Here is a 25,462-nt window from a genome sequence, read left to right on the forward strand (position 1 = left end):
TGGCCTTTCAGAGCACATTTGCTCTAATTGAATGAGATTTCTTGACCCACTCTCTAGGCCTGCTTTAAGGGGAACATGGTCCTGCACAGCTATGCCATGCTGCTGCCCTGTGGCATCGATGTGTTCCATGGCATTGATTACGTCTGCTGCCCGTCTACTCGTCCTGAAGAGCTCGCACCTCCTGCTTCACTTTCTAACGAGCTAGATGATGAGGATGAAGACGAGGATGAGGAGGTGGAGGAGCCTCTGGATGAGGATGAAGCAGCAGTAGAGGAGAGGTAATGTAGTGCGTGTACATGTGATCCACCACTGATGATGACTGTAATAATGATGAAGATAAAGTTTTGAAGATCATTCTAATTATTAAAGAGTAGCAGAGGGCTAACAACGCAGGGGAACACTATCATTGGAACCACTTTCAGAATTATATTATCCAGCTAATCAACAATCAAAATAGGCATAAACATTTTTTAACACAATTTATCTTGAACTATGAACAAGAAAACAATATTATGTTCACATGAAAATGCATTTTATTGAAACTTTGACACAGCAGGTCAAGGTTGTTTATAATGTTTCATCTCTGATCAGTTCCATTCAGCTCCAAAGGTTTAGACCAGTTTTAATAGAGTGAGATGAAACCGTTTTAATGTCAATTTAAATATATGCACTATTGTATTGTATTTTTTTTTTATAGTCTTTTATGCTCACCAATGCTTTGATCAAAAAAACTGTAAACTTCTGAAATTTTACTATTTAAAAAAAAAAGTGGTGTCTTTTTGAATATACTTTAAAATGTAATCTATTCCTGTGATGTAATGCAGGGTTTTCCACGTCTTTGCAACGTTAGTCCACTATCTTCACATTCCCTCAGAAATCATTCTGATATGCTGATTTGGTTTCTTGGTTTGTGGAAACCACTATACTATAATATAGTGTTTTTTTTTTAGGATTCTTTAAATTTTAAAGTTTATTTATTCAATATTAAAAAAGATTTAACATCATTCTAAATGTCTTTCTTCTGATCATTTTATTAATAAATACTAAATGGAATTACTAACTTCTTTAAAAGAAAATAACTTCTGAACTGTAGTGTACATTACTGACCTGTTACATTAACTTTTTTTAAACTTTTAAAATAACTGCAGTAATACCGTAAAAAACACATTGTGTAGCATTTTTATGTGATAATTTGTATTATTTTTATTAATAATGACATTCTTTTGATCAACCAATCATTAGTAAAATAAGTTCCCAGGCATGGAGGTTAAGCTCTAACTTAGACAAAATTAATGATTGCTAAAAACTGGCTGACTCCTAAATCGTTTTCGTATTGTCAATTATTTACTCATCCAAATTTTTGGCAGAGGCACTGCCTCCTTAACCTCCTTGGAGCAAATGCCCTGGCACGCTTATCACAGGATGATGTATTGGTATCTGATCACGTTTTGAGGGGTAGTAGCTGAAACATTGTGTGTGAGAGCATGCATCATGTGAGGAGGATAGTGTAGGATAAATTAGGTTGACCATCTGGATATTTTCGAGTGCCATGCCCTTGACCTCAGACAGATGCTTGATTCACTTCCATAAATCAAAAAACCTCCAACCTGTGCTCCTCCTCTCCCTCTGTTTCCCATGTTCTCATTCCCTCTCATCCCACTGTGCTCCTGTCATGTCTTTGTCATATCTCATCCTGCTTTTTTTCCTGAATAACATTAATATGTCCTTCATAGTTCACCTAAAAATAAGCTTGTCTTCATTTACTTGAGTATCGTTTATATACTATTATTGCTTTTGTTGCTTAAATTTATACATTTTAATGTTTTTTAATTTGTGTGCTTTTGTCATGTAATTTTTAGGATATGTATGTATGTATGTGTGTGTGTGTGTGTGTGTGTGTACTTTATTTATTTATTTATTTATGCATGCTTATAGCCTTTTATGCTGCGGTGCCCGGGGAGCAGTTGGGGGTTCAGTGCCTTGTTCACGGGCACCTCAGTCATGGTATTGCTGGCCCGAGACTCAAACCCACAACCTTGGGGTTCAAACTCTCTAACCACTATGCCACGACTTCCCCATCTAATAGCACTTCAGTATAGTTACCATTTTAAAAGGGTACTTTGTCAGTAATACTTTTTGAAATGTTGAATGGGGTGTAGATTGGGACACTACTGCTGTAGATATGTAAGATGTAAGTAAAGGCAAAAAGTCTAAGAAAAAACCTTACTCATTACTAATCATGTTCATTCTGTCTTTTCTTGTTTTTAGCGATCCTGTTGTCAGTGACCCACCCACTCCAGAGGACACAGCTGAAGAGGAGGAGGACGAGGAAGACTACCATTACGTTTATGAAGATGAAGAGGATGACAGAGACAGTGAGGAAAAGGACACGAAGAAAGACAAAGCTGTCATCCCTGAGAGCCAGGATGTTGACAAAACTCTGGAGGAAGTGGAAGGTCAGTATCACACTGTTTGCTACCTTTATTTCCTTACTGCCACAGTGTGCTTAATTGATACGTATTTCGAGTCCTGTTCACTGTAGAGGATTACAATTATTGACTTTTATTTTCAGAAATAATAATAAAAAAAGAATGCATTTATTGTTTGGCGTTGTCTATCCCTCCTATATAGCGCAACAGCCAGGGTCTAGAAATAAAAAGGTGAAAACATTTTTTAACTACGTTAAAGCCACGCCAATGTGACTTCAATTTTTTTTTTTTTTTTATCTGCATGCTATAGCCAGATGTACATTACCTAGAATCCTGAAAAAGATGAATACACCAATCAGAGAAGTCGCTGTTTCCACGGAATTAAAATTATGGTCGAGCTCCGCTGTGCTCACTAGCTATGAAGCTTGAGATGAAATAATTTGCCCCTACACTCTCAAACGTATGTATTTATGGGTATCTGAATATTTAGCAGTGAAGTTGATTTGTTTTATTCTAAAGGCTCGTTCACACCAAGAATGATAACTATGACAGCTGTAAGAGAATAGGGGTGGTCCACAACCGCAAATATAATGATAAGAGGAACAATATTGTTGAAATCACATTCAGAACAATTTTTTTCCAGCTCATCAATGATACAAATACATATAGCCAATCAGAATCCATCCGACTTTAACCAACTCATTTAACATTTCAAATGAAACTGGAGTATAGACACCAATATAGTTATCGGTATAGCTGAAGCCTTGAGTGATTCCTCTTGGTGCAAAGTCAGTGGAGAAAGTAAATGGGAAAAATATTCCGGACCCGAGTCTGCTGAAGTGTGCGGTCACTGTTGCGCTCTATAGTTGAAGGGCATTACTGATTGCTGCCCCCGGTGGCTGGAGGCTCTAACTGCGCCTCCCCTCCTGTGTTAGCGGTGTGTTCTCTGGAGGCGGAGACCGGCCCCTGCCGCGCCTCTATGCCTCGCTGGCACTTCGACATGCAGCAGAGGAAGTGTGTGCGCTTCATCTACGGAGGCTGTGCCGGCAACCGCAACAATTTCGACTCAGAGGAGTACTGCATGGCCGTGTGTAAACGTTTGAGTAAGTCACACTCGTCACCATGGACTCCGCCCCCTTCTGCTCCGCCCTGCACCTTTTCCTTGCTTTCTCTCACAATAACAGTGCTATGTTAGCTTACCTAGATGTCAATATTATAACCTCTTTGCTTTAAAACACTGCGTGTTGCAACCTTGGAATACGAATGATTGATTTTGATTGCATGAGATGCCGTTACAAATGGACATTCTATAGTGATGAAATTTCCCGTGTCGCCTTACTACTTTAAAAGTGTAAACACCTTTGGGCTAATTAACGATTACTTTTACTTTCGAAAGACAAATTTTATTTCACCTTTTAAAATGGCTTATTGTTATTGGAGTAACAGCATTATTTATTATTATTATTATTACTTGATAATATTGCTGTTGTTGTTATTGTTGTATTAAATTTTATTACAAATGTAATCCATTATAAAATAGTATTATTTTAAAATACATTTACTAATAAAATAATAATTCAATTTAGATAAAATATTTTAAAATTAAATATATTTTAATGTAATAACTTATTATATATATAATAATTGTTATTATACTAATAGTCATAATAGTTGTTGTTGTTGTTGTTAGTATTAGTAATTTAGCATGGGAATATTTTTCAAATTGTTCATACGTTTTACTAAAGAGAATTCACGCAAGGTCAAGTGTTTTACCACTGTTGATATGTTATTGCTTTAATCTTATCGAATTCACTCGAATATGTGGATTAACAGCATCATTTTATTATTATTATTATTATTTTAAATGACTTATTTACTAATAAAAATACTATATTTTTTATCTAATTGTCATTTAGTAATCGTAATAATAATAATAATAATAAATGTTTAATTATTATTAAATTTAATTATTATATGCAATCATTGTAATAATAGTAGTAGTTGTAGTAATTATTAGTAGCAGTAATAATTTAGCAAGGGAATATTTATTTAATTGTTCAAGAAAAAAGTCATGCAAGGCCATGCGTTTTAAACACCGTTGATGTAATGGTAGTCTTATCTAATTCAGGTTAAAATGTTATTATCCTGTTATTTCTGCTTGCACACGGTCCCATCCTTTGTTATTCTGTCTTTGCTTTTGCTTTGTGTGTCGTTCAGCGCTAATCTGCCAGTGTTTCAAATTCATGGAGTAGAACCATCATCGTGTTCCTGTGGCAACATGAAATGATGGGTTCAATGTGATGGTTTTTTTTTTTAAATACTTTTTTAAATCATGTTAACCTTCATAGGTTAAGTTTGTGCTCTTGTCAGTCTAGATGCTTAAGACTGTTTGTTCTCATTAATATGCATGTCTCATGTTGTCTTTTGTGCACATCCTTATGGGAAATCATGTCGGTCTTGTCATCTGTATACTAAGGAAATCTGATTTAAGCTCATATCTTGATCATAGCATGCAGAACTGCGCAGTAACTCTTAAGATAAATGCTAAGGAGAGTGCTTCTGTCAGAAGAGAGCTATTCAGAGGACAGGATGAAAGGAATGGGAAACGAAGTACTGTCTGGTTCTCTCAGAATCAGGGGAATTACAAAGTCAACTCTTGTGTCATAGCTCTCTGTGGGAAGCTTATTCTTCACTTTTTTTCTCTTCGCTTTTCTGTTTATTTGTTTTTGTGTGCAAATGTGTTTTAAAAAGTCTCTTTAGTGCTGTTCTAAAAACCTAAAAACCTCCTAACCGTCATGGGAACCTCATAAATGAGTAAGTTTTAAAACACTTAGCTAAAATGATCACTCATGCACCGCTTATAGTATTCCTCACTTAACCCACACAAAAAGCCTGACCGACTCTCACAGTTTCAATATAATAGAAATATAAAACTAAGTTCTCCAAGCCATTCACAGTGATTTATAGAAGTGGGTGGGCGCTAAAAAGTTATATTGGTGTTATTTTTATTTATTTATTTTTTTTCTTGCCACTGTTCTCCTATTGGTGTAGGAGATGTGTAATGTAATTTTTCCACCTGGAATTTCACCATCAAACAGGATTACTTGTGATGTAGTCACTGATCTATATATATAACTGGATCGCTCATTGCCTTCTAAACTGCCAACAGGCAGTGAAGCCACCGGAAGTGTTCGATCCGCCATCTTACTAATCCCTACCAGCAGAGAGCACCATTGAGTTACATTCAAACTGGTGTCCTAAAATAACTCGATTAGAAGCTGATCAGTCAAACGGGACTCGTTTTTATGTTATGTGTAATAAAGTAATGTTTACTTCAGATATTATCTGCAGTGTTAATGGTATTTTGGGGCAGGATAAGCGATATATTTAAATCGTTTAGGTGGGTGTGTCTGCTGCGCACTGACGACACAGGTAACTGATAAAACACAAAAATGGCTTATTTCTTTATTAACTATATTATTCATGAATTATTAAACATGAACGTAGTAGTATCAGAAATGGATTTTAATATATTACAATGAATAATACAATTTATGTTGTTAGTATTGCTCTATAATGAAATAAAAAAAAATTATTTACTATCTGGGAAATAAAGCTTTGTATTTATTTCTTAAATCCGTGCTGCATATAGTCAGTTATTTCTCTGAATAAATTCAGATTTCAGAACGAGCACTTTGTCCTTTGTTATATGTGTTGAGGTCGTGTCCGTCTGATGTTTATCATGTTCATGATGCTCACTACTGTAAGGAACGTAGCTTTTTAATATGTAGGGGAAATTCCTGACATTTTAAAAAATAACCGTTTACATGCCTAGGGTGTTCGCATTGTAATAATGTACAGAGATACTTCATATTTATAAACGCTGACTTGCTAGGTGATGTTTTCTCATTAAAATCATACAATTTCCTATTAATTCAATGGAACGTTTTCGCACACTAGGGATTACCAATATGGCGGCGCGGCGGCTTCACTTTAATGACATCATGAGCAATCCAGTACTATATTACATCCACTGATCTATAGTAGTATTTTCAAAAGCTTATGCCATCAATTAACAACCTCATAGTTCCATCTGAAACGTTTTAAAGTTATTTTTTAAAATCAGTTCCGTCTATGAAGTAAATTAATGGGGTTGTTGCAGTCTATAGAGTTTAATGTTAACATGTTGCTAAGCTAACAGGTTGATACTACTGCAGTATCAAAATACATTGCACACAAAAACGGCGAGATAAAGAAATGTCAATTTTAAATAAATTTAAGCATATTTTTCAGTACCGAATTAATGTATATTAATCTTAACTCTTTTCACTAAACTTCTAAAAATCTTCATAATTTACCCTCATGTCGTTCCAAACCTGTAAGGGTTTCTTTGTTGAACACAAAATAAGATCTTTTGAAGAATGCTGGTAATCAAACAATCGATGGTCCCCATTGACTTGGATAGTATTCCTTTCTTTACTGTCGAAGTCAATGGGGAATAACAACTGTTTGGTTCTTCAAATTATCTTTTTTTGTTTTCAGTGTAAGAAAGAAACCTATACAGGTTTGAAATGAAGATGGTGAGTTAGAGACCCACTGACTTCTATAGTAGGGAAAGGAATACTATCCAAGTCAATGGGGACCATCAATTGTTTGATTACCAGCATTCTTCAAAATATTTAGTTTTATGTTCAACAAAGGAAAGAAACTCATACAGTTTTGGAATGAAATGAGGGTAAATGATGAAAATTTTCATTTTTGGGTGCATTTTTCCTTTAAGGGATTGCCTTTTCAAGAAACTACATGCAGTACTGCCTTACATTTTGGCCTAAAAGATACCTTGTAAGACCTAGTGTCAACAGCAGCCTATGCTTCTGCAGTGCTGTGATTCCTGTGAGAGCTTGGATGTGCCACCGGTTTATAAACTCTCTCTTTACCCCCTCAGCCGTGCCGCCCACCCCTCAACCCACAGATGATGTGGATGTGTACTTTGAGACCCCAGCAGATGATAAAGAGCACATACGTTTCCAGAAGGCCAAGGAGCAACTTGAGATCAGACACCGCAACCGCATGGAGAGGGTGAGTGAGAGGTCACATTTACAGTTTGGAAACGCACAGTGGAGTTGTTTCCATGTGGCTAGTCAGAATCAAGCCATTATTTGAGCCCCAAGTGATTTGTGCATGTTGTTGTTGCCAGCTGAGGAAGGAGTGGGAGGAAGCGGAGAGCCAGGCGAGGAACCTTCCCAAAGCTGAGAGACAGATACTGATCCAGGTAAACCTCAGCTTCCGTGTCAGAGGACATCTCATACAAGAGGTGACTGTGTATTTATGGGGTCTTGGTTATTCTCACTGCAGCACTTCCAGGCTATGGTGGAGTCCTTAGAGGAGGATGCAGCCATCGAGAAACAGCAGCTGGTGGCCACTCATCTTGCCCGGGTGGAGGGCATGCTAAACGATCGCCGCCGTCTTGCCCTGGAGAACTACCTTGCTACTCTTCAGTCTGATCCACCAAGGGTGAGACGACACACAATGACCTAATACACCCCATTTACAACTGAAATCATCATCCTTATTAGTGGTAAATACTGGCATTAGACACTGCTGTCTACAGTCAAAATAAAATCTACTTTAAAACAAGTTTAAGAAATATACTTGTTATATACTTCTATGTTGGTTTCATATGTTTTAATATAAAATAATATAATCAGCTTTTAAAATATACATACATAAACCTTAAATTACTTAAAAAATGTCATGTGGTGTAACCTCCAGAAAGTAATACAGTTTTGTTATACCCTGAATATGTGTGACTGTACTCATCTTTATTAGGCATCCATCGATCCGATACTCCAATCCAGACATTTTCTGTGGATCGGGTATCAGACAGACGAGACCGATCCTGTGTATACTATTGTGATTGTTGTGTTCCACGAAAGACACAAACATTATAAATCACCAAAACGTTTTCAAGAACATATTTCAAGTGTTCTGAAGCTGTTCCATATTCAATGTGATGTACATATTCAATTATATTGAAGTCATTAAATTAAAGTTCACAAACTCTTCTCTCTGCTGCGGCTGTCTGTCATCCTCCATTCAGCGTTCAAACAGCGTGTCTCGTTCGGTTACTACGGTCAAAACGATGAGACTCTCTTCAAGTCTGGTGATGTCTGTTTCGAGAACGAATCGTTTGATTTGACCGGTTGTTCTTAGTGAACCGATTGGACCAGTTCACCAAATAGGACTGAATAGTTTAAACCGGTTCGCGTCTCCAGTAAGTGTTACTTTTTTAACATGGCCAACACTCGAAATAAACAAATATCCCGGAGTAATTAATGTACTCAAACAGTACACTGACTGAACTGCTGTGAAGAGAGAGCTGAAGATGAACATGAGCCGAGCAGCTTTCTATGTGGACTTGGAGGGCTGTGCAGTTCATCTTTCTGAGCACAGGATGCGCTTAAGCGCTCTGTTGCGCTCCTATATTGGCGCCTTCAGTATTATAATATTTTCTGCAAAACCAAAGATAATTAATACACTTTCTTGTTCTGTCCTATCTATGATATGTTGCTGCCTTTATTACTGTGCTATAGACTTAAAAGAAACGTCTTTTAGATCTCTATATAAATGTATATACTTGTTTTTTCAATCATGTATTTTACAACAATACAAAAAGGCAACGTGTAACATTTAACCAGATTTGAGACTTATTCACTTTTGTAAATAAAATATTTCAATAGATTTAATAAAATAATTGTGCTCCCCGTGATTTTTCTAGATTCTAGAGTATATTTTGCTGCTGAATTGTCTACCATCCTGGTTTATAATAATATTTTTGTAATCGTTTATGACTATATATTTTTTTTCATTTGTTATTTTTCATTAAAATGAAGTTGTGTTTATGTAGTAGATTGTGATTAACACAAAAGAATGATGATCAGGTCAACACAGAGCAGTATAGAAGTTCTGTATTGGAAAAAAACTTTAAAAAAAAACAGCTGGTATCGGATTGGATCGGTATCGGCAGATACTCAGAATATTAGGTATCGGATTGGTTCTGAAAAATGGTATCGCTGCACACCTTATCAGACAGAAGCTCTCCAAATATTAAGCAGTAAAGCAAGTTTGATAAAGCTTTTTACTAATAAAATTATGCTAAATTGTTATAATTCTATAATAAGTAGTTTCTACAAAACCATATGTTTTTCTTTTCCAAAAATTATTTTAATGAGGCTTTTCTTTTTCACCATAATGTCAGAATAGTTGTTTCACGCTGACATTTTTGACTGACTTCGTTAATCATAATGAAATTAAAATCATGCTCATCTGGAAGAAGTGTATTTCAGTCATTTAATGTATGAATTGCATGATTTATCATGTCATTGAACCACCAATTTCCCCTAAAAAGTCACATGAGATGTATGCTATTCCCAAGTGAGGATGTTATTGTGTCTCAGTAGTCGACCACATGTGATCAGATCACTTGAGATGCATGTAAACACCAGCCCACTGCTTACTTAGTGACATTGACCGATCCATTCCACTATATAAATGAGCATGGATCATGTGTGGTCATGTGCAAAATGCATGCTCTGTGAGGGATTAAAATAAGTTTGAGAGTAGATAAGTGCTTCCTTGAAGGATTGTTCTTATCTCATAATGACCAGATTACAGTTGGTCTCTGATGAGCGATGATTGTCTTTTCTCTCTGCTGTGTGATTTAATGGTGGCGGATTACCCTCCTATATTACCCTGCTGAAAGCTCATAACAGGGAGGGTGGCTTCGGTTGCTTAAGATATTAATTTGAATTGTGCACCTATGTAATGTTTAATCCCCTGAAATGACTTGCACTAAGAGAGCCATAGCCGCACTCGCACAAGCAGGCGCTTTCAGCATCTCTGCTAATCCTCTTGTTATTTCCATCCTGCGGCTCTTTAATCCTTGCGCTGATTCACTGATCATCCAGCTCATAATGAGACGTCCACCTGACTCACCCTGCCTTTTATTTTCACTACTTTGTTGTCAATTTATCTTCTGTCTCTGTCTCCGCAGCCCCACCGTATCCTGCAGGCTCTGAAGAGGTACGTGCGTGCAGAGAATAAGGATCGTCAGCACACCATCCGCCACTACCAACACGTCCTGGCCGTGGACCCTGAGAAGGCCGCCCAGATGAAGTCCCAAGTCAGTGTTGTCCACTCTACCTCCCTTTCTTTCTAAATACCATGTTTTCTATTGTCTTTTCACACTTTGCAGAGTTTTGGTCTATTTATAACTTACCTTTTGGTACCTGCTTAATAGACCATAAATGACCCATTTGCAGAATGATTTCACATGAAGGACTTAAAAACTGTGGCTGTTTGGCTAAACTGGTGATTGAAAACAATCATTGTTGCCTTCTAATTGGTTCCACTTAGAGGCATAAGAAGTTACACACTTCTCCTTTAATGGTGCTTTCTGTGCATGTGTATGGTGTTTAGAAGATGATAGGATTGTCCAGGAGAGCCATGAGTGAGTTGGCACGACTGGATTCTCTTGTTCGAACATTATATGAAAGATTTGCACCACACTGCTCTTGTGCAACATCACATGCAGTGATTTGATTGGCTGTAACTTAAGACTGAGCCAATGGTGTGGCTCTGTAATTTGCATTCCAGACTGGCCAGCACAGATATGTCATGAGAGACGGGACATGGCACAGATCTGATAATCATGGGAAACTCAACCCAAATGCACAACAATTTATGTCTGGTGTATCTGTTTACTGATTGATGGCAGTTCCTGATTATTTCAGGTTTAAGTAGGGGCAAACTTCCTGGTGTCTAGTACTGGGCCTGCATTTACATAACATTCTTCAGAATAACAGTCTTAACTTCTATTTTCTTAATTTCTAACCAAAAGATATACATTTTGTTTCTAAAAACTTTTTTAAGATGTTCTAAAGACAAAACAAGTTTTTAAAACATTGTCACGCCATTTTAAAGTTAGGATAACCTCCAACTTGATTCACCAAAATGTGAGTTTTTTTAAATACATTAAGCATTACAACATGACACACTAGCTACATATAAAACATATGCATCAAGTGACACCATTGATTATGTAAAGAATGATCAATTATGTTACCTTTTTGCTGAATTCAAAATTCCGTAACAATAAATCACTGCATCTTGCAACAGACTTTTTAAAAGAAACTATTCAAAACTAATTTAATGTAAAAACAGCACATCTCTGCTGACCAACAAGCCAGTTGTAATATAAACTGTGTGATTATGATTAATAACAAAAAGACTGTCTTTTAGGTGTTTTTGTTGAGCTAATTGCCGTTTTCAGCTAGAATCAGATAAAACCACTAAAGCCTGCGATTTTCTTATTTAAAAAAAATAAGTTGTTTTAAAGAAAATATTTGAGAACCTAGGAATTTTTCAAGAATTGATAAGACTTTCTCAATTTGTCTCTTGAAATTTCTAAACTTCTTTATTAAGAAGATCTTCGTAATTCTGAATCTGTAACCCTTGTCCCGTTAAAAATATTTTTTGGGACAATGGGACAAGGGTTAAAGGGATAGTTCAACCAAATTATAGTTTTGTCATTGGCTTTCCCTTATGTCCCATATGACTGACTGACCTCTGTGGAACACAAAAGGAGACATTTGTCCTAAAGCAAAACCCCTAATGAGATTTGAGCAGAAAGGGGATTTTCTGTGAATAAGGAGTTAAATTTCAATCTGAGCGTCCTTTTTTGGTAACTTGTCAATGTATGGAAAAATGCACTATGAATCCTCTTTTTATGTTCTCTACTGAAGAAATAAATCATACAGGTTTGGATTGTCATGGGGTGAATAAATGACAGCAGATTATTCATTTTTAGATGAAATATCCCTTTATCAGCTGTCTCATGTAGGTTTTATAAAAGCACTTTGTGTTGTAACGAAAATAGCAGTTGCACCAAAGACTTGTGGGGCTGTGCTTTATATAACCGTGTGTTTGAGAAATGGCGGTCCAGTCTATTTTGGCAACTCTTCTCAATTGAGTAGAAGTCCAGGTATGACTGGCAGACCAACATAAACTAACTTACTTCCTAAAGCAACAGCTAAATACAGTATCTGATGTCCAGATGGGCGCCTAGAAGGTCTACAAGGACATTTTAGAGCAATTTCCCCCTTCGTTTTCTTCAGATATATAGGCACTTCATTGCCATCTGTTGCTGCTTTTTGAGCATTGCACACAAACGCAGTGCAAACAAAGATCCAGGCGTGGTTGCTCATTCACACTCGCACATTATACAGTCTACAGTCACAACGTTTCTTCTCTTTACGGTTTACGTATTAAGATTTCCACAAAGCTTTTGTGCTTCCGAAGTTGCATTAATCCATCCAACAATACACAACCCTTTTAATAAATATCATCTCACCTAAGTGTGTCTCTGGTTTTCTTAGGTGATGACCCACCTGCGGGTGATTGAGGAGCGGATGAACCAGAGTCTGTCTCTGCTTTATAAGGTGCCCTACGTCGCAGAGGAGATCCAGGATGAGATTGGTAAGTCTGGAGATCTGGATCAGATTTGGAAATCACATAAGCAAGAAACTAGAGAGATGATAATGCTTGGTATGTTTACTACTACATCCTTTTGTCACATTGTTTTATTTGCATCATGAAATTAACACGGTAATAAGTAGGTGGAGCTTAACCTGAACTTCGTACAATTATAGTTGTGAAGACCGTTATGGTTTTAGAGACTAGTTTCAAACTCTATCAAGGTTTTTTTTTTATTTTTATTTTTTTATATACTGATGACTGCAGGCTCTCATTCAGATCTGCTTCCATCTAATCCTCAACTGATGATACAACCAAGTCCCAGTCCTGTCCTGTTTTTTTTTTTTCCTTTTTTTTTTCTTTTTCTTTTTGATAATCAGGCTCTGAATTTTTATTTTGTTACTTCTAGACTTAAACTCCCTAACTGTCCCAAATGATGCACTCATACATTATTTACTTGTGCATTATTTACTCAAGCATGTAGTGTATGAATTATATAAGGTTATTTTGATGTGCATAAACTGAGTTTGATAGCCCCTCCCCCTTCGCTACGTAATTAACGCTGAAACAGTTGAGAGCAGGAAGTGTTCCACATTCCACACCAAGTTCTTTCGGTTATTTAAGTGCATCATCCAAATATTTAAAGTACACTTTTTTTTGGGGTGGGGGTTGATTTTCAGTGTGGAAATAAACTATATTATATACTACAAAACCTATTAGAAAATTGAAAAGCTGTACAAAAATTTTCAGTCTGTTTTATGCACTCTTTGGTCCTGCTTTAAGCGTTTAGTCCCCTAAACAACTGCACAATCTCTCTGCATCTCAGATGCCAAGATAATTACACCTGTATGAAAAGCTTGGCTTCAGTAATTTGCGAGCGCACACACACACAGACCAAAAAAAAAAAAAGTGTAATTTGGCTTCTCTTTTTATCGCTCAGCTTGAAAACATCTCACCGCAATCAAAGTAAATTAGAGTGTTCTGAAGTGTCTGTTGTGCCATGCTCTTTGTTTCAGGTGGAAACATTCAAGCTGTTCCCAGAGACACCCATCTGCACTTATGTGTTTTTTTGTTTTTTTTGTCTGTCTTTTTCGTTCATTTTATGAGAGGAGCCTTGGCATTGTGTAGTATAGATGAGACTAGTGTGTGGGGTTTGACAGAACTGGGTCAAGACTCCTCCAGATTCCCACTAGAGTGTGAAGACGCATAGTTTTTAAACCAGACTCTGCAGAATGTTTTTGCAAGTTTAGAGAAGTAGAAAGGACCATTTTAGCTTCACCGATGCCTGGAAGTGCCGCAGTATGGAACCTCATAATGGATCGTGTTTGTGACTGCTTGGTGCCTCGTTTAATGGTTTTAGGAATAGATCCCTTCCTCCATCTCTTCTCTCCTGTGATTTAGCTGTTTTTAACCTTGTTCCTCTCTGTATGCCCCAATTCAGATGAACTTCTGCAGGATCAAAAGGCAGATATGGACCAGTTCCTGTCCTCCATCTCTGAATCTCAGCCTGATGTTACCGTGTCCTCTGAGGAGAGTGTGGAGGTTCCTGCCTTTGAAGGAAAGCCTTTCCGCCCCTTCCAGGTCAACTCTCTGGGCTCCCCCGCTGAACCCGAGGGTACGTTTCTTGTCTAAATTTACCCAGGCAAAACTTTAAGGCTCGTGGCTGCTCTCCACGGTCTCTCAATATGGCACTGTTGCCGAGGCAGGTTTTGTGTCAGTGTCATGCCACTACTACCCCCTTCACTATTGGGAAAAAACAGCTTCACCATCTTAACAGGCTCCTCAGCCCGAGTTTAGCCTTTTAAAAAGCCTTCTAATACCAAAAAACAGACCAGTCTGGGAGACCAGCAGACCAGCTTGTCATGGTTTAAGCTGTTTTTCATCAGGGTTGGACCCTGTAGCACTTAAAATGAAAATAACCTAATACCGTTTGGAAAAGTGATTATCATATTTCCACTTCCTATTGAATATCATATTTCCACTTCCTATTGAATATCATATTTCTAGTACTATAGTGTTATTACCGTTTCTAACACTGATAGCATTCTGTGAAGGTTTGGTATGATCTTCTGTAGTAACTAAACAGTAGTATTACGGTCATATTTCACCCCCAAAATAAAAAATAAGAATTTTACATATTGAAAATGAAGCAGCTATTATGGTCTTTTAATATTACAAATCCTGAAAATATAGTTTTCTTCATGCAAAATAAAATCTTTCTTTTTTTCTTTTGGGGTGAAATGAACTGGAAGTTTCCCAGGTGTTGTTTTGAGTTCTAGAGCTCTGCTCATAGCTTCTCTCTCAAAGCCGTTCAGGTGAAGCTCTCTGGCAGCATGAGGCCTGTTTACGTTAACTTCTCTAAATGCTGAATGAAGTCCAAATATTGCACTCGGACCATAGGTTTCGGTTCATCTGTGCTTGCCTGAATCCCCATTGGCATCTCCCTAAACGCCACGCCATTTGAAGTCGAGCTGAAATCATAAAGCCTGAGGCTCTGGCGTCACACTGCAGCCAACTGCTTTGAGGATCTCTCTCTTTCTGAGCCCAGTCTTGCTCATTCACTGTCCTGCCTGGGCTTGCCAAGCCTTCAAGGAAAGTGCAAAACTGTGAATTTAAAAATGCGATATACTAAAAGAGCAATGTAATAAACACATTAGAGCCCAGGAGGGCTTTCATTATGACAGGTCTGTCCAGAAACACATCCTGGGTCTTTCTTACCCTGTTCTTTGATTTGTTTTTCTTTATCATTCTGTCCCTGCGGGATTCTCTTCTCCATCCGCAGACACAGCTTGATAAGCCTGACTACTGCTTTTTTACTCACCTGGGTTATTTTCTCTTTCTATTCCAATCTTTTCTTGTTTTGTCTTTTGCTTGAATGCAATGCCTAGGCGATCTCTCAGAACCCCCTCGTGCCTTCAAGAAAGGTGGGTCTCTGCTGCTAATGTTTCTTTTTCTTTCTTTGTTTTTCTTCAGTTGCTGAAATGTTATGTTTGTGCTGTCATTGTTTTTTTGTTTTTTGCGTAAAGAGCTGGGTATTGAAAAAGTATATATTATAATTATATATATATATATATATATATATATATATATATATATATATATATATATATATATATATATATATATATATATATATATATATATATATATATATATGATTCCATCCGATATTGATTACATTTTGGAATATTTCATTAATGTCAGGATGCCTGTTTTTATACAAGACAGTATTGTTGTGATGCTAAAGTGTGAGCAAATTAAGAGCATATTAAAAACCGTTATGATGATCATAAACTATTTAAAACGCCATTCTGAATGGAAAAAAGTACAAATAAGTTTTTAGGTATTGTGTTCACACACCATATGTGAAGGGCTTTGTGGCCTTGTCATGGATTAATATTATTGTTCAGAAGTAAATGTTTTTTTTTTTTTTAAATACTAAAAAAGTTAATTGTTATAATTACTTTAGAAATTTAACATTTAAATATTACTATTTTTATATACAATTATTACACAAAAAAAGACTCTTCTTCTTATTATTATTATTTAAGGATAGTTTGTCATTTTGAGAATCTATATCGGATTGTTTAAATGTAGATTATTCTCATTGTTTGTACCCAGCCCTCCTTGCATACATCTTGACACATCTCCCCATCTATCCTCATATTTTTACTGTATTTCCACCCCATGCTTTTGCTCTCTCCGTCCCTTCAGCTCTGTTAGCCGTCTTGTTCTAAATTTCCTCTGTCACTCCGTCAGATGTTGAGACCAAACATCCCATCCCTCAATGTCTGGCTGGAAGAGCTTTGCCTAATGAAAGGTCCAGGCAGCTTGTTAAGCTAATTAGCCAATTGGATAGTAGAACGAGTCCGATGTAAATGTGCTGTATGGTGCTAATCTGTTATGGCTGCCTCACTGCCTGCTTGTGTCAGGAAGACAAATAACCTGATTCAGACCCAGCTCTCTGTCTACAGATCCTTAGGACTCATTTGCTGCTCATTTGGCGTCCTCTCTTCGCTTTTCATTATAGGAGCTCTTTAATTAAATTTAGTCGTTTTTTTTGCAGGACCGCTGTTAACTGACCAATGGCCAGTTTTTGCCCTCAGATTGTTCAACTGGAACATCAACCTGTTAACCGCTTAACCTTGTGGTCCCACCCCTTATGAATTCACCTATGAACCTGCTCTCAAAATATTAGTGGTAGAAGCTTGCAGATCACTATTACTATTGTTGATAATTATGGTCAGTAGTTTAACATCCTCCAAACCCTATCTCATTATACTGTATAATTTATACTAAATAATACGGCTTGTTGAAAAGAGGCCTGCCATACATTTAAAATGACTCTTTTGAATTGAACTAGGTAACAACCACTTAGCAACGCCTTAGAAATCACATAGAAAACCACTTGGAATGAAATTAGAAACCAATAATAGCAACACCCACAAGATACCGGTCTCATTTTCTTCCGTAATTGATGATGTCTGGTTGGTCTTGGTGTTTTTGTCGTCTCATCTCATGTGTAAAGTCTAACTGTCTTGGTGACACACTTCACCTCCATGTAATGAAGTAGCTTGACCGTGTGTGTTCTGGTGGTTAGTGGTTCAGCCGTGCACGGTTAAGCTGTAAGCCCTTCTCTCCAGAGACTGAGACACAGTTAATCTTTTAGCATCAGTGACCTGCTGCTTTGACAGTCAAACAATGAGTGTGGGAGGAGGGTATTGTTCTTCCGTCGACCAATGAGATTTCAGTGTGGTATTATGCAACCAGGACTCATTTTAGCCAGGTGTCATTGGAAATTTCTAGCATGTTAATATTTACCACTGTTGTATGACAACAGAAAAATGCTATTCGTGCAGTTTAATTTCTATTATATATATAATGTATATTTGGTATAATTGACCCAATATTGTAGATTGTATTAATATTTTTAATTGTTTTCTTTAATGTGCCTATATAGTTTTTCATCCATTTTATTTCAAGTTTAGTTTATCAGGTTATATAGTAAATGTTAATGAAATAATGTCACATTTTGAAACGAATTGCCATCTTGCACTTGAACATTAGCCTGCACATCCTGATTGCTATCGGAGTTCCCAACATGTAGACGCTCAACTGTCTTGATCACTGGTGCTTGTGTGGAATGACCACATTTGACCGTCTAGTCATTTGTTTCACTCAGAAATGTCCCATTATGGAAGTAAAATGGTTTCTGAATCAAGTTTCGTGTTGATTTGAATTGTTTACTATGTTGGGCGAGGATGTATATTTATAGAGCTGTTACTGGAAACAAGTGCTCTCTCACAGGATGTCCCAAGACGCTAATTCTACCAGGAAGAGACCTTTTGACCACAATAGATCACACCTCTTACTCTGAGCTGAATTTTGCACCGAGCTTGTCTGAACTGATCCAGGACTCTGAACTTCTACTTCAAACACTTAAATAAATGCATGACTAATGAATGAGTCGGTGTTGGCGTGTCACATATTTAATAAAATAATGAACAAAACTGCAAGGCAGCAGGATTCTGGCCAGGGTTTGGATTGTGATAGAAGCTGAGGTTATTTAGCTAATTGCTGCTACTGTTGTTCACAGACATTTTTGTAAGCATTTGAGTTTTATTAATTCCGATATGCCAGATTCCAGCTTGTCCTCCGGTCTCTGATTGGCTGTTCCCTCTGCAGGCTCTGGCATGAACAGTCTGGATGGTCTGATTGGAGCAGAGGAAAAAGTCATCAACAGCAAGAACAAGATCAGCGAAAATGTGGTGAGCCCACCAGCCTGCCTTCAACACCACACACGCTTTACTGATCCCTTGTGAACACTGTCCCGACAAAAAAACAAAACTGCAGGATTTTCATACACGTTCAGTTTAAGTGCTAATAATAAAATCAAGAATTGCCTTCTTGATACACCTAGATGAACACTTGTTATATGAATAAAGTTTACAGAGCATCTGGTCTTTATTAAATATGTTCTCATAGTTATAACTGTGCCATTTGAACTTATTTGACTTGACTGGATTTGCAAGGCAGCACTAGTTTGAGATTTTCTGCGTTTATTAAACATTTTGACCCCCAAATATGATCGTCACCTCTCTTTTAAATATAAAGACTGCTATCTAATGTATAAAAGCCATTTATAGTTTGCAAAAAGGTTAGGATTGTTCACCCAAAAATGAAAATTCTGTCATTAATTACTGTATTTTTCGGACTATAAGTCGCACCTGAGTATAAGTCGCATCAGTCTAAAAATACGCCACGACGAGGAAAAAAACATATGTCGCACTGGACTATAAGTCGCATTTATTTAGACCCAAGAGCCAGGAGAAAACATTACTGGAGACAGTAATGTTTTCTGTTAGTTCATTTCTCTCGGTTCATGTCAAATTAATTTTGATAAATAAGTCGCACCTGACTAGAAGTCGCAGGACCAGCCAAACTATGAAAAAAAAGTGTGACTTATAGTCCGGAAAATACGGTACTTGCCCTTATGTTTTTCCGAACTCGTAAGACATTCATTCATCTTTGGAACACAAATGAAGATACTTTTTAATGAAATCCGAGAGCTTTCTGACCCTCCATAGACTGCAACAGAACTACCATGTTCAAGGCCCAGACATTTAGTAAGGACATGGTTAAAATAGTCCACATCAGTGGTACAACCGTTACTTTGTGAAACTAGGAGAATACTCCATTTAATACTACAAATGAAACAAATGTCAGTCTTTGATGCGCATTCACAAGAGTAGGTGCAAGTGGTGCTGCTGATGAAGGAACATTTTTGGGTGAACTATCCCTTTAAGACCATACGCTTTTGGCAGAATAAAATTGGATTTTTGCATTGTCATTGCACAAAATGATTAAAATACTTTATTGAAAATATTTTCTCATTATTAGATTGACAGATGTTATTTAAATTTTTACATTTTATATAAATATAAATGTATTTCTAGCCCCATTTTTATAACATATTTTGTTCCAAAGCAAGCACAGAGAGTACAACTGCAACTGCTTTTTTTTTTTTTTTTTTTTTGCTATTAAAAACAATTGCTGCATACAAATAAAATAATCACCATTAGCCTCATGATTTCTGACTTGCTTTTAGATAGTGCTGTAAATATCAAACTCTTTAAATTGTAACTTTAATTTCGTAACTTTCATAACGAATGTTAGCGGTTTAAAATCTAAAAGTATTTGCATGTTGAGTTAAGATTGGATTTCTTTCTTGCATACTTGTTTTTAAACATTTATAGCTGAACCAAAGCCTAAAATCTAACCTTATACACCTCTTCCGCTGCCTTGCAGTCACTATCTCCTTTCAGATAGACAAATCTGCTTTTTCATTCTTCTCATTCATATCCCAGCAATCTGCTTTTTCACTCTTCTCATTCATATCCCAGCATTCATTGCATGCCACGTTCACATATTTCCCAGTCACGTTCCAGTCTCCTCTAATCACAGCTCACACAAGAGTCTGTGTGGTTGTGGAGGACTCTCTGAAGAATGTGGCTCATGTTTGGCTTGTTTAGTTTGTACAGTATTTCTGCATGCTTGCCTCTCTGAAATCACATAGAGGAGCTATCAGAGGTTTGAGAGAATCTAAGCTGCATTAAAGAGAGAGTCCATCCAAAAATCAACATTCTGTCATCATTTACTCATCCTCGTGTGTTTCCAAACCTGTATGACGTTTTCTTCTGGGAAAGATGGTGTTTTGAGTAATTATGTGGACAAAAGACAATGGAAATGAATGTAGTTCCAGACGTTCTTCAAAATATCTTCTTTTATGTTTTACAGAAGACAGTTATACAGGTTTGTAATGACATGAGTAAATAATGACTATCAACGAAGGTTGAATATTGAAAGTTTTTCAATATATGTTGATGTGTTTTGTTTAATAGCAACATACCAAGATGAAAATGATCATCTTTCCTGCATTAAATGCTGCCAGCCATGTTTTCCAACAAGGACGTAGTCACTGTATTAAAGACCATGAATTATTTTGGATTTGCTCACAGTATTTAATACCTATCTATTGCTGTAAACCAGCACCATGACCACCACAGACAACGGAGTCAGCTTAATTAGGTTCCCTTGGTCTTGACTATTCGCTAATGCTCTTTCAGAAAACGAACACACTGCACATCACGCACACACACACTGACTCACTCTTCACTTCCCAAGGATGTAACGGAGTCTGCCCTGTCTGTGTTGACAGGTGATTGATGAGACTCTGGATGTTAAAGAAGTGATTTTGAATGGTGGTGATACTCTGGTAAGTACAGTGCCCTCCTGTGTCCAATACATGGTACTGTCAAACACTGCAGTCTCGGATTATGAGCTGGAGGGAGATTACAGTAGTCTGCTTCTGTTCTGTCTGTGAGCAAATGACAGTTTTACATTCATGACCTTATATTGTTGATCCACGAGCTTCCACAGCACGTGCATGGTTCTAATGCGATCGCATGAGCATGTCCGGTGGATACGGGTCATCGTCCGTCACCATTAAACTTTCACACAAATGGAATTGTGCACTAAACATTTGGTTGTGAAAATTGCTAGCCACGGCTGTCAGTGCACATTCAGTCCATTTAGCACTTTGCAAAGCAGATCAATATCACCAAACATATTCATTCATGTTAAAGCTCAATTTAATTCTTAAAGTAGTAGAGATGAAATTTGTTATTTTTGGCCTTTGAAGTATTTCCACCAGCTAAAAATGGTTTTAAGGCAGTTAGCTCGATCTTTTGCTGTAGTGTGTCAGTAGGAAATATCAGTCTACATTTCCAAACATTCATTTAGCCATTAATTGTAATAATCCGTGCTCCACACCGATATCTGATATTATCATCCAGTCTGTCTGGAATGATGTGAAGAAACTGAACAAACTGAGACTGAATAAACCCAGAAGAACTGTAGCAGCGCCTCCAAGATTCTTCAATTCCTTTAGATACTTAAGTTCTTTAAAGTTGGTCGATTCTGAAGAGCTGTAAAGGTATCTAACATTCATAGGCTGGAAAATTAACTCCGAAAGTGATTGCAAAGATTTTTCCTTTGTGCCATATGCCATTTATCATCATAGTACATAATAGACATCTCTATTTAAAATAATTTGAATAATTATTAAAACCTTTTAGTGGTATTTGTGATGTATAGATTTATCATTCTAAACCCGTATGAGTTTCTTTATCTTTGGTGAAATGCTGGAAAAGAGCAGTATGAATGTTTCAAAGTATCTTTTTTGTGTTCCACAGAAAAACTGTCCCTTTAAGAAGCACAGGCTTTTGAAATTAAAATGATATTCATGTGGCATGTGATGAAACATCAAAACATTTTTAGAGAATCTCTTTTGCCTCTATCTGTAGAAAATCATTTGTAACCAATTATGGCACAACAACCATTCTGTGCCTCAGTGTACATACGTTACATAATGAGATCCCTGCTTCAGCGGCATCGACAGCTCTTTAAGATGTCTGTTAAACATGTTTGTCTGGGCTCTTTGTGCTTTTGGAGCGTAAATAACACTGGTGTTTATTTTCCCCTCCCAGTTCAGCCGTGGATCAGAGCAGGAGACGTTCCGCCCCCTGGTGGATGAGTTCAGCTTCGGAAGCAGCGCTCTGATTGGCCTGCTGGTGATTGCAGTGGCCATCGCCACGGTGATAGTGATCAGTCTGGTGCTGCTGAGGAAGAGGCAGTACGGCACCATCAGTCACGGCATTGTGGAGGTGAGCTAACGGTCACTCGTGACACTCCATCGTTCACTCTTAGTGTTTTCAATGAAGCTTGAGGAGAACAGCAAACAGGCTAGACAGACTCTCTCAATCGCTGTGAAGGATAATGCTCTCACTCCAAACACACAAGGACAAGGAGGTTCAATGGAAAGTTTATATTCATTTAATTATATAACATTATAATATTCACGGCTGTTGAAAGGTTTGTTGTCAGTAACATTTCTCTCACAAAATTACTGCACAAAATGAGCATTTGCAGAAAATGTACAGGCCATCTAAGTTTCTTTGTCAGATTAGGAGATATTTTCTCACCAATGGATCCTCTGCAGTGAATGGGTGCCGTCAGAACGAGAGTCCAAACAGCTGATAAAACACCACAATAATCCACAAGTGATGATTTAAGATTAAAATGCCTTAAAGATGGATTTTTTTTTTTTAACGCACCGCTTTTCTTTTTACAAGACGTTAATTGATAGAGTGGAGTGGTGGGGAATATTGTGATGTTTTTATCAGCTGTTTGGACTCTCATTCTGACGACACCCATTCACTGCAGAGCATCCGTTGGTGAGAAAGTGATGGAATGCTACATTTCCAATCCATTCGGATGAAGAAACAAACACATCTTGAATGGTTTGAGGATGAGCAGTTTTTCTTATTGTGTCAACTTATTCTGGAAGGATCATGTGCCACTTAAGATTGACAGAGTTATGGCTGCTAAATATTCAGATTTGCATTCAGAGGAATATATAAAAATGTGAAAATGCATTTAAAAAGAAACCATACAAATATTTCAGAATGTTACAGTTTTTACTGTATTTTGATCAAATAAATGCAGCCTTGGTCAACACGAGAGACTTCAAGAACATTACAAAAAATCTTACTGTTCCTAAACTTTTTAATAGCTGCTTACGTTGTAGGTACTGATATCTTAAATCTTCCTCTTGTGTTTCAGGTTGATCCTATGCTGTCTCCGGAAGAACGTCACCTGAGCAAGATGCAGAACCACGGCTACGAAAACCCCACCTACAAATATCTGGAGCAGATGCAGATTTAGCCTTCGTGGGGCGCTAGAGAGGGGTGAACATACTACTGACCAATTATAAAACTGCTCTCAAATCATTTCATGCATTTGAAATGCATATTCTGGTTCATTTAAAGAAAACAAAAAACAATGGTTTATTAATACTACTACTTCTAATACTGCTACTGTTGTACCATGGAGCACAATTTTATGCTCTTATGACTTGTCTTTATTTTAAAGTCAACTGTTTTAAAACAGGAGAACGTGATTTCTGCAAATTAGCCTGGAATTGATTTTCCGTATTTGAAATCAGAACGTATTGTAATTTTATTTTAAATGTTAATTTTTATAAAGTTCAGATCTAGTCTATAGAGGTACAGCAAAGCCGAAACAATCAAAATGAGACGGCAGTTTGTCTACACCATCGCAGGCCGCCAGGATATACTTCTTTTAAATAGATCGCTTGTATATGAAGGTTATTTGTAACGAATTAAATGTATAGTGAATCAGAAAATATGAAAAGAAAATCTTTAAATCATTTACTTTGTAATTATTAAAAACACACAATATATACATAAATAGAAAAAGTAGATGGTCAATTTATTCATAGTCAGTCATGTTATTTTTTCCAGAGGTTACAGGTTTAAACTTTGAGATTAAAGGACCAATATCCCCGGTCCAAACACCTGATACCATCGCCTGTGTAAGATACGATGAACGGTTCAAACTGAATGGCGTGACGGCCTGCCAGATATTTTGGCTGATTGTGAATGTAGAGGTGCCTGATTTGAGTAACATTTACTATGTCATTTGTTTTTATCTTTTGGTTATGGTGTCTTATACTTGGAACGGTGCGGCCCCTGCACATGATTGGTGCAAATTTGTTGGTTAAAGGCCTCCAGTCTCCCATATCACACTGAAATGTCGCTCTACTCTGAATTAATGTTATTTTTCCTGCTCTTTCCTGCACACACACTCCAACGCTCCCTTTTATAGTAAATTTGACCTGATGAAATGTTGCATTCAGTTTATGTTTATCGCAGTTATAATGTATTTTTATTAATAGCTGCCTAATGAGAATTGCCATGGAGAGTTTTATTGTGGCAATACTTTGCACACATCACTTACATCAAAAAGAGCATAAAGTGGACTGTAATTATAATACTACGATATATATAGATGTTAAGTCCTACAAGGACATACCCTTGATAAGTTACTAAGCTGGAGGCCAAGGCAAGTGCAAGAAATGTTTTGCATGTCCACTGCAAGGCAAGGAAAAAAATCCCACACACACACTTCTTAGCAATGACTTTGTATCCCTGACTTTGTATAGTTGATGTCGCAATCATGGCTTTTATCAAGGACAACCTGTGGTTTGCATTGTTCTTAAATGAGATGTTATGATCTATATTTTTAAGTTCTTGTTTTTCTCTCTCTCTTCCTGTGACAGTATTTCTGTATGTGACTTTCACTATGCACCTAAATGGCTCCAATCTTGGACCTTGTCATTGCCTGCTTGATTGTGGAAATGGTCATGGGGTGAGGGGAAAATTAATGCAAAGGTCATACATTAGAGGTAAAATATGGTGGAATCCAGTGGAAAATGGCTTCTTGGTTACAGGTGGGAAACAAATCAATAAATTCACTACTTCCATGTTGGTGTCATTTTTGGTCTTTATTCTACTTCTTTTTATATTCTACTTCTTTTTATACCAGCATGAATGTTCTCATAAGAAGTCTGATTTGAG

The 25,462-nt window shown here is 37.0% G+C and overlaps 1 protein-coding gene across 5 annotated transcripts in view; it reads left to right on the forward strand.

The window, feature by feature from the left end:
* Window positions 1-25,368, forward strand: part of LOC113118681 (amyloid-like protein 2) — a 70,863-nt gene extending 45,495 nt beyond the window's left edge. Inside the window, exons 5-18 of one of the 5 annotated variants that reach the window (XM_026288042.1) lie at window positions 58-278; window positions 2,269-2,456; window positions 3,365-3,532; window positions 7,375-7,508; window positions 7,627-7,701; window positions 7,785-7,943; window positions 10,483-10,611; window positions 12,866-12,965; window positions 14,404-14,577; window positions 15,851-15,886; window positions 18,648-18,730; window positions 21,181-21,237; window positions 22,511-22,687; window positions 23,646-25,368. In XM_026288042.1, the coding sequence (XP_026143827.1) occupies window positions 58-278; window positions 2,269-2,456; window positions 3,365-3,532; window positions 7,375-7,508; window positions 7,627-7,701; window positions 7,785-7,943; window positions 10,483-10,611; window positions 12,866-12,965; window positions 14,404-14,577; window positions 15,851-15,886; window positions 18,648-18,730; window positions 21,181-21,237; window positions 22,511-22,687; window positions 23,646-23,747 (1,803 nt within the window). In that variant the 3' untranslated portion in view covers window positions 23,748-25,368. The remainder of the gene's footprint in view (window positions 1-57; window positions 279-2,268; window positions 2,457-3,364; window positions 3,533-7,374; window positions 7,509-7,626; window positions 7,702-7,784; window positions 7,944-10,482; window positions 10,612-12,865; window positions 12,966-14,403; window positions 14,578-15,850; window positions 15,887-18,647; window positions 18,731-21,180; window positions 21,238-22,510; window positions 22,688-23,645) is intronic. The other 4 variants (XM_026288044.1, XM_026288043.1, XM_026288046.1 and 1 more) reach the window with 4 other exon arrangements.
* Window positions 25,369-25,462: the final 94 nt, after the last annotated feature.

Source organism: Carassius auratus, chromosome 18, assembly GCF_003368295.1.
Source record: "Carassius auratus strain Wakin chromosome 18, ASM336829v1, whole genome shotgun sequence".
Lineage (NCBI taxonomy): Eukaryota > Metazoa > Chordata > Actinopteri > Cypriniformes > Cyprinidae > Carassius > Carassius auratus.